This window comes from Saccoglossus kowalevskii, chromosome 16, assembly GCF_978046115.1.
Source record: "Saccoglossus kowalevskii chromosome 16, keSacKowa6.1, whole genome shotgun sequence".
Classification (NCBI taxonomy): Eukaryota; Metazoa; Hemichordata; class Enteropneusta; family Harrimaniidae; genus Saccoglossus; species Saccoglossus kowalevskii.
The window spans coordinates 24,951,711-24,964,818 of record NC_140656.1 but is presented as its reverse complement, the minus strand read 5'-3'; the positions used below and the strand labels follow the sequence as shown (position 1 = coordinate 24,964,818).

Below are 13,108 nucleotides of genomic sequence, written 5' to 3'. Positions count from 1 at the left end.
TAACATTCCAAAATAAACATGAAATAAGTAAAACATTTAAAATAATTGTTTTATATTAAAAATTTATCTGTATTTGACAAAGTACTGGCTTAAAAGTACAGTAAACAACTCTTTAGAAAAAAAAATGTCAACTTTTTCAAAATAAGAAAATGAATATCAATAAAAATATTTGATAACACCCATTTTAGATTACCCAGGGTTGTGGTTTACAGTTTAGGATGGTACAAAAAAAAAAACTTCTCTACATGAATCTACATTTATAATAATTCACAAAATCTATGGGTAATCCAAAATTAGAGTACACAGTATCATGCTGAAACTATAAATAACAGTATTTCTTTATGCAACACTGGATTTGATAAATGTTGAGCCCTTTTTTCTTTGTACTTGATAGCGCCCTCAATGTTATTCTTTCGTATCAGAGGTCAACATTGCTGATACCAAATATTCAGTAACCTAAGGAGTTGTGGTACCTCAGGTGATCCAAGATGGCGCGTTTCTTGAATGGAGTTTTTCTGGCGTATTTTGCATCCCATATCCCTATCACTATATTAATTGATTCTCAGTCTGTGCTACCAAAAGAATGGTATCCTAACGTGGTATGTATGAATCTTTACTCGCAGTGGTGCAACTGACGCTAGCAAGCTATGCTCTGATCTGTATCCATGCACCCAGGTTTGCACCTTTGAATGACATTTAACTGGGATCTGGATGGTTAATAAGGTTACGGGATTATTCCTATCCAGCAACTGAAATTGTTTTACTGCAGGTGGATTTATAATTAAATATAATATTACGGTAAATTTGTTTTTATTTTGGTTTCATTTTTTGGATGCAGTTCTTGTATATGCTTTCTTCTCTACATGGGATATTTTTCTCAAATATTGATTTTATGTTTCTTTTATAGCAGAAGATATTTTTTTGAATAAAATAAATCCTGCGTTTCCGGTAGCCCACATTTTGGGAAAAATCAAAATTACTAGCTATGGTAATTTCACCTATGTTGTAATAGCACTAAAACTTGCATGTAGTTGCATAAAAGTAATCTTATCTTCTGTAGTTAAAACCATGTTTATGAGTACAACTTATGGGAAAAATGAACAAACTGAAAAAATATAAAAAATTTGTTATAATTGGCCTTTGTTTAATGGTAGACCCAACCCATACCAAGAGTTCATAATGATTGACTCCTTAATTTATTTTGCAAAAATGTCTTGTGAAAAATTTGTTTATGTTTATATTTCCAGCATATTGGTAAATAATAAAATATTTGCATTACTTGTTCAAAAAATTTTCAAAAGTTATGAGACACATACATTAGTGTTACATCATGTTGTTGAATTGCCATTTAAAACAACTGTAAATGTATTGCAGAAAATTCATCATTATTAAATTACTTACTTTATTAACTATTCAAGTCCTATAGGTCCTAAGGTCTGTGACACGTATCACATTTTGTTACCAGTCAGCATAATATTTTCTTTATATGCTTTCAAGACAAGAACACATTTTTTAAAAAAAAGTTAAATTGTTCGTAGCATTTAGAATAAAAATTATGATACTGCAATGGTGTGATTATTATTGTTTTTGAAAATCACAATGTTTGAATATAAAAAGCAATGAGGTAATACTTTCAGTCACCCAAGGACAGGAATATAAATACAAATTGGAACCAAAATTTAAAATTTATAGTTTCATGTTTTGCAATTCTGCCAAAGTTGAATTAATGTGGACACAAGTATAACATATCAGTGAACCAATGAAAAAAAAAAACAAAAAAAAAACTTATAATTACAAATTAGGTCAGATTTGTTCTCTATTGAACCAACCTGACTTTGGCATTGTCATATGTCAGCTACTATCTGACTAACACAGCTTGACCTTGGGTTGACCTATTCATATGATTAGATTATTATTACTATATGCATTATTTTACAAATGGGCAACAAGTTTACTGATAGTTAAACGGTGGCTATGAGGATGTTAACTGTATTTAATGCCTGTTTATGGTTGAGGTTTTAGTAAACCTAGGGCCTTGGACATGTACTATAACCAAGACCCCTAACAGGCCATTAACTACAGCGAGTGTACGAGTTGTCATACTTTAATGAAGTAAAACTGCAAATATGGCGGGTTTTTGGTGTAATACTTGCAGTCCCAATATGGGGTGTGTGTTGCGTATGTGTGTTACAAAACTACTTTTGTATTGGACAATGGCCATTGAATAGGCCAATAATCTGTAAAAATCTCACCTGATACACCATAGTAAACTACATTTTGCCTCCAACCAAAAACCACCTGTTCAGCTCATTCACTAGAGTGACCATGTATTCACACAGCTAGTTGATCCAAAAAATCATTAGTTTGAATCCTGGGCAGAGCTTCTAAAAATGTCCCATTTTTTAAATAGTGAAAGGGACATTGTGCTTTCCTCACTTTAATTATGAGTGGAATCATCTAGTTCTGAAAAATAGTATCTCATAATAAATGGGTATTGTTGCGAACAAAGAAACTCATCGTATTGTTATTGAGGATGCTGACAAATATACATGTACAAGAAACAGGAAAGCAAATTTATCAACTAATACGTCTTTAATTCTATGATCGATTCCATGCATAGTGGAGATTGATGAAACCAGTACTGTGTGAGTGCATACTTTTGATATCCTCATATGAACCTTCATCTTCCTGATCTAGGAGAGCAAAATAGTGACAATTATTGTAAGTTTCTCATTATAAACTTCATTTTCAAATAATCACCATGTTGGGAATACCGTGTAACCATTCCATATTTGGAATTCGCAATTCCTAATATAATAAGATGCAGATGCAAATTACGGCACATGTTAACTCAAGGAGATAAGAGGGCAGATGTTTAATAAATATTATCCTACTTAGTTAGTGTGTTTCAAATGTATGTGTGCTTCACACTTTTTGGGACGGGGGTGTCAAACAAGGACCAGACATCTAGCAGCATTTCACAGTGTACAGTAATAATGATTGAAAGAAGTAAATACAGCAAAGTTATGAAGGTAGCCCTGGACTGACAGCGCTCTTAAAAGTTAGCATTATTCACAATTTGTTATTGGTTGCCCATTCAAACACAGCTATAAATCCTGCTATAACAAAATGCTATATGAATGCGCACTACAGTGATTATCTAACTTTCATTCCCTTTGATAACTAAATTATTTCTAATTTCATTCTTATTATTTTGTAGTTGCGAAATACTTTGGAATGGTATTGTCGAGAATTCAAAGACCCGATGATGATGGATCCGCCATCTTGGTTCCAAGCCTTTTGTGTTTGTGAATTACTTTTCCAGTTCCCGTTCTTCTTTGTAGCTACCAAATCATTTTTTAAAGGTACGCAGAAAAGAAGCACACATTTACATATACATGTACTTTAAACATAAGATATGAAATCCACGAAAAAGCATTGAAACATTAAATTATGCCCGACCATAATTATTTACACATTTGTCCCTATTAACGTAGAAACATCTGTGAAAGTGAATGTGAACTAAAAGTTACATGTACTTGTTATATTGCAAGTTTATCTACCTTGCATCTCGTTTTCGCAGAGCACACATGCTTCTTATACAGCAAAACTATTATTTACAGTAAGGTTTAGCTCGGCATGCCAACTCAAAGAGAGAGTAAATGCCTTAAACAGCAGTTGCCTTGATACCTTATCTGACTTCTTTGGTGCCCTTAATTAAATGTTCATAACACAGTTTCAATAAGACTAAGGTATTTTTACAAAGTCTTATGCCTTGAATATAAGTTGCTTCACATTTCCAAAAGTTCAAGCCATGTTCTGAACTTGAGCATTTCCTTGTTTAGATAAATCTACACCGCAGGAACCGACCAACTACTATGTACATTATTATTACAAACTAAAAAGCACGCACGGATTTAGGGGGAAGCCCGCAAAAAAAAAAAAAATTGACTTAACCCAGCCCACCGGAGGTGCATCAATAGCAGTGACCCCCCTCCTCTATCAAATTATTGAATCCGCTAGTGGAAAGTGTAGGGCATAACAAAAAAGTGCAAATAACTGTAAAACTGCCTGATCTCTTGAGACAATTATCGCTATTGCAACGAAAAGCAATGAAAGGATCAGTTGATACTGTTGTAGAACGCCTACATGCATAATTCTTACAACCTTATAGAGCAGTACTTATGTTAACATGTGTATTAATTTTTTCACAGGGTCTGCAAAACACCTCAGGATCCCATTGTTGATATATTCCAGTCACGTGGCGACCACCGTGATAGCGATATTGTGCCATATATTATTCCATGACTTCAGTAGCGGTGACTATCCTGGACCGAGCACACTTAACGAGAGACTCTTTCTAGCCGCGATATACTCGCCATACTTAATAGTACCAGTTATGATTTTATTAACTATGTTGTATTCACAGGAATATAACAGCGATTCAAAGAAGTTCATGTGACGTAAAAATTTGTTTTCATACATGTATTAAGAAAAATGTTAAGGGATTAGCTTATGTTTCTGCTCGCCACAAGTCTACATGCTTTGTGAGGTATATAAATTATGTTTGTGTATTAGCAACACATAGGTAACTGTCCACAGAATATGATGTGACACTAAATCTGTAATTTCTATTTTTTTTTTAATTTGTACACTTTTATCGATAGAGTAAAACTGATAACTAAATTGCTGGTGTCACATGACAAGATTATTGCAAACGTATAGTATTATAAGTATAGTATATCATTTTACCCAAAGTCTTCACAAAGAGAAGGGCGGTTTAATTACAAAAACTATTATATATACAAAAAAAAAAAAGAATATTTTAAATCTTTATACCAGATATGCAAATATTTTTAACCCCTGTTGAATGAATTCTAAAACTTGAACCAATGTTCACGTCAGTCGCTAAACTTCATCCCCCGTCGATGCAAAGAAAAGGAAGAGTGAATACCCAGTTGTAATGGCTCCGCCATATGGTCTCTGTCACGTGGTTCGTGACGTAAGGGAAAAAAATCTTGGGGTCATGGGGCTCCCCCTAACCTAGATTCTATCTCTCAGTCATTGGCAGAATCGCTGATTAATGCCTACAGTTCAAAATAGTCATTATGACTGACCGGAGTCTATGGTGGGTAATTGAACGTAGTAAATTGTTTGATAATTGAATCCAAAATGGTCGTATGATGGTCATTTTAAGCACTTTTTCAGCTTAACAAGACAATTTTTAGTGAATATATATTATTACAATGGGGATATTCTGTAATGAGTGAATACCTCGGCTATTATAAGAAATAAAAAGGTATTATGTATTGATGACAGTGATTGTGTGTCTATTTAACGTTGCAATCCCACTTTGTATTGTATGCATAACGCCTCATTTGATCACCATGAAATATGATATAATCTGCCTGTTTCGCCACAAATCCTGAACCACTGAAGATAATCACAGCTTTGTGATGTTTGGCTATTGGTAAGCAGATGTCTTATGAATTCTGTCGCTGTTGTATACGTTACTTGTACACATTTACTTTATTTCTTCAATAAACATTTTCTTCAAGGTTTATGGTAAATTTTTGCATTGGTTTCCATGGTGAAGTCAGTTCTCTATACCTCAAAATTTTGCTCAGTAAAATGGAATGAAAAAGTCAAATATTATTGATATTCCTATTAATGCATTTCAGAAAGTTGACATTTAATTTAGCAAGTTTTAATATGCAGTAAAAAAATATGTACTACAAAATATGAATTTGGCTTGCTGCAAACTTTTATTGCAATTTGTGAATTTAATTTTACAATATCTATAATAATTGCTGTACAAAAAATACCAGCTGACTTAAATTTTTCACACATATTTTAATCATTTTTTGCAAAGAAAAATCCAAATTTTCATAACAGTATATTACAGAGGACTATTTACACAATATTTTTTTTAAGAAAGCACAAAGATAAATTAAAGATTACATTATTTTTGTAATATAAACTGTTCAATAAATTCATTCTGTTCCGATTCTTCTTTCAATAGTGATGCATACTGTATTCTGTATCTGAAAAATGAAATGAACGGGGATAAAAATTAACACCAGGAAGTGTATAACTGCTGTTTTGATTACCATCAAAAGTTAATGAATGGCAAAAAGAAAAAAAAGTTGCAATAGGGCAACCTAGAAAAATCTTCTTGGTAGAGAACTATCTATAATATAATACTGACTACATAGCATGTCAGGTCTTGGTGGCGCACTTTTACCCACAATTCAACACTTTGCACATGCATCTAAAGTTTGCAGCAGAAAGATGCAATAAAAAACAAATTTCACCCTGTCAGTGAATCCGTGTTGGGATAAAAATTGTATATATGCACTGAAAATCAAATCTGTTACAATCGAATAGACAATAATAGTCTCAGAGTACAATTTTTATCTGAAGTGCTACAACAAATTTTCTGCTACTTGCAGAAAGCATATCTAACTTAATTTGGAACAAAGCCTTGTTAATCGTAAGAGAACTATAGGACTTGTTTTTGATCCCCAAGTAGTGTTCAGTAGGTGTGAAACTCCTCACCTTTCTAATTGTGTTTTCTTCTCTGCTATGAGGGCTTGAAATTGCTGTTGTTGTGCTTCTCTCTGTTTGGCTATTGACTTCAGTAAATTTCTCGATCCAATTGCCTGGTGGATATATAAAAAGGAGACAATACATTACGTGACAAACCTTAGAAAACTCTATTCATATATAAATTGTATAACCTTTTGAATGCTAATGTAAATTTCTGTCACAAAATAAACCTGCACAATTTTTTCCCATGTTCCTTTTTGAAATATTTATTAAAACCTGTAGTCAATGAGGAATTACGTATATTAGGTTCAAAATCAATAAAGAAATGTGCAAATACCATAGACATTTTTACCACCATTTTTGACCCTAAAAAAACATAATGTGTCCAAAAACACTATCTAGAAGTGCATGCACCAACATAAAATGTCAGTAGAATAAGTATTCCATCATAATTTGTATTTGTACCAATTTTGAACAAAACTACTTCTTGCATTCCCATAAGAAGGAATAACATAGTTTTAGACCAAAAATGACCATTTTTTTCTTAAAAGACCCCCTTCACATGCACCTGTCGACCCCATAATACATTGCCTATGTCTATTCAAATCTGTCAGTGCATGTCAGAGATACAAAAGTGTATGAATAAATGAGCCGAATGGTACCCAAATTATAAGTGACAGGGACTAAAAACGTCTACCGATTCTACACATTGTTATTACAAAAACTGTATCTTGATCTAAAACGGATATGTTTTATTTTCTCCTCAAAGACACACATATCATAATAAGGCTTAACAAATCTGTTCAGTGAAATCTGATAAACTGAGAAAATTGTTCAATATGCAGATATTTATATATTATAGAAAAGACAACAAATTGGTAGTGGTTTTACATCACACATTCAATAACATAATCTTGTAACTAATTAAAGGTGTGTTATAGTTGTGTTATTAAATGGTTGGTGTTCACATTACAAGGTTGTTATTTACTGCAGCATGGATTAATGGTCTCACCTTCATTTTCTCTTTTTCAACTTCTTTCGAAAGTTTGTCCACAACATCAATGAAGCTACTTACAATCTTCTGGAATTCCGCAATTTCTTGGAAAAAAAAAAACATGAATGAAAAGTTGATAGTCAAACTTGATTTGTTGATAGATCCTAAAGCGGGGATGCTATTTATTATTACACACCTAGCATGGAAAACAATAGAATTAAACTCCATTTGTTAGGCATATGCAAACAGCACCTAGACATCTGGAATTAGTGGAAAATGCATTTTAGGTCAACAAAAATTTGGCTTTCCAGCTATAAGCATATTATTAAGAATATATATGGCTATGCTACATGACATATCACCACAATTTTTTTTCACGGTACCACAAAAGCAATATCTGCTCAGTATTGAAAAGAAATAAACAATATGAAAAAGCATGAAAAACACAGCTCATGCTTCTTAAATAAAATAAGACCATCGTTGGCGCATAGAGTTTCAAATCTGTTCATCTCTCTTAACGAACCTCTGCGGTAATTCTATTCATAAGAGCGTATTTTGGAACTTGCATCTGAGTGGACGCAATAGTGAAGTTCTGGACCAATTAGATTTGTTGTTACAAATATTTTGTTTAAATATACTGAGCTGCTTGTGAGCAGTGTGTGATAACAACTTTTTCATTGATTCAATCTATTGGTACAGTGTTAGTGTATTTTGCTTGTTACCCAGGGAAAGTAACAAGGTGTTACATCAGCCTGATAATCGGTGAATTCTGAATTCAACCTGGGATTGAAATTCTCCACCTGTAACTACCACCTGCATGCTTTTTTAGTACTAACTGTTACAAGTGTGATACAGATTAAATCAGGCAGTCAAAGCTACTGGCAGAGCTCTTGGCACATTTTTGATTCACTGTCAGGTAGCAACATGCTTGATGCTGTGATGGAATATGTAAGACACACCTTTGATATCTAGAACTGAAGCCTTACACAAACAGGTACCATTTATGAAATTATATTGATTGCTAATAAGTCACTTCAACAAAGAAGCCTTACAATATAATGATACTCCCATGGTGCATCTCACTCAACATTTTAGTACAGACAAGTGTTATCATGGTAGCATAATGTTACATTATAAATTGTCAATGATGACATCTTTGTGAATGTTGATCATAATACTCAAGTTAAATACTGAAGTAATAAAGAAACATGTGTTAACAAATTTCATAAAAACAAAGTATTGTATACATCGCTATGCAAACCATAACAAACATGATGCAACACAACAAAAACATGGCATTTTACGATTAAATAGTAAATAACACTTTAATATTGTATTTTAATATTGTTTACAAAGTATGTATACAGAATTTGTTGCATCAAGAGCTTTATCATCTTCTGGAATCACACTGGTTTACATGTTTTCATGAATCACAATATCAACTTGTTCCACAAATACCGAGGTAGAAGACAACCTCAAAAAGATTAGATATTGGCAATTACGTGTTATGGTTAATGTTATCATTATATATTGTTACGATGATACTAGTATTTTCAGTTACAACTGATTCTAGTATAAAATTGAGCTCAGCAGTGAATTAAATATTGAGAGTTAGAAAAAAAAAATGACACTGATATATACAGTTTTTTTTTACAATTAGGACATCAACTGACACTGCTACCGTGAAGTAGTTCGATGTATGAATGTGTATTGTAACAGTTTGGCAGCTTTGTTTAGCAGTCACGTTACTATAGGCGACAATCTTGCTGTCGGTATTATCATGGCTTCTACCATAGACCCTCTATCTTAGAAGGTCTACGTTTCTAAGTCGATTAATAAGAATGATTAAGAATTCAATACGATTCTTATTGAACTGCAACTAGCATTTAGATTAATGGTAATTGTTGTGTATACTCACTATCAACGAACTCCTTACATTCTTCTTTCAGTTCTACCGTTTGTTGTGAGTATTCAGGCTCGAGAACGCGAACCTTGTTCAATTCATCAAAATGTAATCCCGACTTTGCCAATGCTTCGTCTGCCATGTTTGTTGTTTCTCTGGAATGCGCCTCGTTTTCGTGGTGATTCTTCTTGCCTGTGGGGGCGCACATCTGACAACTGGATATTTTGTTTTTTCTACAAAAGCAATATTTAAGGTAGTGAGATAGTTTTGGTGGGACTTTTCAATGTTTTTTTCAAAAATGGGAGAAATGACACTTTGGCATCAACTTTATGTAGTATAATATTTATTTTGCTGAAAAGAATGTTGTTTTTTTCTCTTCCTCAAACAAAGGCATAACTTCTTCATTAATATTCATGACTGACAAACATAACTGAACAAAGCCGAGATAATTGCAAATAGGATTACTTTTAATGTTTGTCATTTGTAAACACCTATTGATAACAAAGATGTGCACACTGTTAGTTTTCTTGACAAGAGAAAGCTGCACGAGAGCACCCACCCAAACACTGCCACATCATTGTAGGCTGTTTGCCCAGCACATTTTATAAAAGTCAGATGAGAACTCTGAAGTGATATTATTAAGTAAACGCCATCATATGCAATCATCTGATTTAGCTGCATGTTTCATTACGACTATCGCGTCCACAAAAAGACAAACAAGTTCGTTAGATTGTTTTACCAAATAGATGCATACATGCATACATTATATTAGCCTCAAAAATTGTGATTTATATTTAATTGGACGAGTCAATATCAAATTTATGCTGTCGCACAAGCGTTGGAAATTGGTTCATTAAAAAACTGTGAATGAATGTGCGTCATCGGCACCAAAAGTTGATCAAACGAAATAAATAAATAAGTAAGTTTATTCTCCTTATTATAACCAATACAATTATAATAGAATCAAAAACTAAATACAATGCAAGAACATAAGTGAGAATAGGATCGGAAAATAACAGTCAGGTGACTGCTAATCTGACCCGTTTCCATCTTCTTAAATAAATAGTCATAATAATTAATTAATAGGGCTTGTCAAAGAAATAGCGAAAAAATATATAGATATGTATATACATTTTTATGTTCGAGAAAACACTAAGTTAACTATGTATGCAAAAGATATTTTTTGTATTCTTTTTAAATATGTTTCTGGACTGTATAGATCTAATATGAGTCGGAATTTTGTTCCATATTTTCGGGCCAAAATATTTTATAGAAAATTTACCACATTTTTTCTTAACTTTGGGGAGAGAAAGATTACATTTGTAGTTTTGTCTTGTGTTATAATTATGTTCAATCTGCGGGAAGTAGTTGTGGAAAATTGGTGGTAATCTATCATAAATTGAATCATGCACTAAGGTTCGAATTTGTAGAGAATGTTGTTTATAAATATCTAAAATGCCTAATTGTTTAAACAAAGGTGCTGAGGGTGTATTTTAATTTTTAAAGCGATAATGCGAACAATGCGTTTTTCAGGTGATAATGATATGTACTTCCCCAAACCTCTAATCCATAAGAAATGCGAGGAAGAATAAATGTGTTGTATAACAATGTTAATACTGACCGTGGAATTAAAAATCTGAGCTTGAAAAATATACCTGCTAATTTACTGATTTTTATATGAATGATATATATATGATTTTTCCATGTCATATGTTTTTCCATATTAATTACAATGTAATTAATATTACAGGTTTCACTTAATTGGTCACCTTCAAGATTGAATTCACCCTCAGTTTTGATTTTTTGTATGTGTATTGGAAATAGACATGTAATTTGTTTTATCGGAATTAATAGTAAGTTTGTTTGCATCACACCACATTACCACCTTTTGAAATTCACAATTCAGAGCGTTTATGTTGATTTGGTTAGATTTGTTTTCAACTGTGTGGAAGATATTGGAGTCGTCAGCATATAATCTGAAGTTACAAAAATAGTATGGGCCCTAGAATGGAACCTTGGGGTACTCCACATGTAATTGGCAATGTTTGGGATTTAGTGTTGTAAATACAAACATACTGATTTCTTGCTGTCAGATAACTTTTAAACCAGGACAAGCCACCCCCCTTATACCATAATGCAGTCAACAGTTTCTATGAAAAATAATAGCATTTTGTACAAAAAATACATACTTCAAAAATAATTTTCATCCGAATCGAAGTTTGTTGCTATCTGCTTCGTTGAAAACAGCTACGAACAGTTCATTGAATGCGAAGCCTGATACCATGTAAAGATGCATTTGATGGATAAAACAACGCATTGGCCCGAAAAAACGACCAATCAGAATATTTGTTCCAAAAAAGAGAGCAGGTGAATCGATTTCCTCCACTTATGATGCGAGTTGAAAGCAAACACAATATTAAAAAAAAAATATTAATCGAAACTTTAATCCATATATATATATAGTAGATACAATAGTCGATTATTCCAAAACAAAAGTGCTCAATACAAAGTATATGTAGAGCGGGTGAATACGGTGATAGAGGAATTAATACACAACTACATGAATATTGAAACTCGACAGCACTGTTTCGTAAGGTACAAGCACCTCACTCATCAGAAGCTTTATGTTTAATCATTCACTGCACCAAAGAGCATACATTATAAGCTTCGCAAATTAACATATTAATTAAAATTAAATAGAAAGTTTAATTGTTACATATTAGAGCTTTTGATCTGTGTCGGCATGATGACACGAGTTCATTTCTTTTGTTTAATGTGGAGTGGTTGGGTCTAAAAATTATGATGATTTTTTCTTTCAAACATAAAATACATCGTTTGCTGGAGCTATTATACGGGCTACCGCGAGCAAGAATTTTCCATTGTATTTTATATTCAATATCTTTTTCTTTGAGTGACCAGACGTGTTTGCTTAGTTCTGTCGCATTTCTGGAGGCCTGATTGCGAAATGAGGCCGTGTGGTTTCTGTATCTTGATATATATATATATATATATATATATATATATATATATATATATATATATATATATATATAGGTTTGGTGGTTTCACGTACGCGCTTCTTTCAATTTGTAGATCGGCATTTCCCTTGCCAATAAACTATCTCGCTGGGGATGACTACTTTTTAAAATGCAATTGGAAGAAAACAAACAAACCACGGTCGGTATTTCTTCTTCGAGTGTTTCTGAAAAACATCAATGTTAGAAGTGTTAAATTAATCGACATTTGACCAGCCCTACAAGAAACCTGCCTCTCAAAATTATGTACACATAGTAAAAAAAATCACTGAATTAATGACATTTTCACAATATATTTTACAAGTTTATGGTGCCTGAGCTGATATAGTGGGCTGAAATTTTCTGAAATATGCATGGAAACACGTATGTAATCTATACTGTTATTGTCATATGATATATCATCAATATATTTTGGTATTAACAGAATAATGGGCCAAATAATGAAACATCCTCCAAATTCAACTGTTAGCCTGGCAAGCACATGCATGTTTGCCGCCCCCTCTGGTCACATGAACCAACAGGCGTTAGCGCCCTCCTAGCCATGGTCAATGATTGAAGTAAACCCACATCATAGAGTTTCTATAGCCAATGAAAACACCTTGATTTAAATGAAGTGCATGAATCTTT

The 13,108-nt window shown here is 32.9% G+C and overlaps 2 protein-coding genes across 2 annotated transcripts; one reads left to right on the top strand and one right to left on the bottom strand.

The window, feature by feature from the left end:
* The first annotated feature begins 482 nt into the window (after positions 1–482).
* Positions 483–5,570, top strand: LOC100372052 (sigma intracellular receptor 2-like). Its single transcript, XM_006811068.3, has 3 exons — positions 483–599; positions 3,221–3,365; positions 4,215–5,570. The coding sequence occupies exons 1-3, from the start codon at positions 489–491 to the stop codon at positions 4,460–4,462; spliced, it is 504 nt and encodes a 167-aa protein (XP_006811131.2). The 5' UTR covers positions 483–488; the 3' UTR covers positions 4,463–5,570.
* Positions 5,571–5,746: 176 nt separating this feature from the next.
* Positions 5,747–9,640, bottom strand: LOC100371443 (intraflagellar transport protein 20 homolog). The gene is made up of 4 exons (XM_002730343.4): positions 9,462–9,640; positions 7,562–7,647; positions 6,559–6,662; positions 5,747–6,044 (listed from the first exon to the last, which is right to left on the bottom strand). The coding sequence occupies exons 1-4, from the start codon at positions 9,586–9,588 to the stop codon at positions 5,963–5,965; spliced, it is 399 nt and encodes a 132-aa protein (XP_002730389.1). The 5' UTR covers positions 9,589–9,640; the 3' UTR covers positions 5,747–5,962.
* Between the last annotated feature and the right edge of the window lie 3,468 nt (positions 9,641–13,108).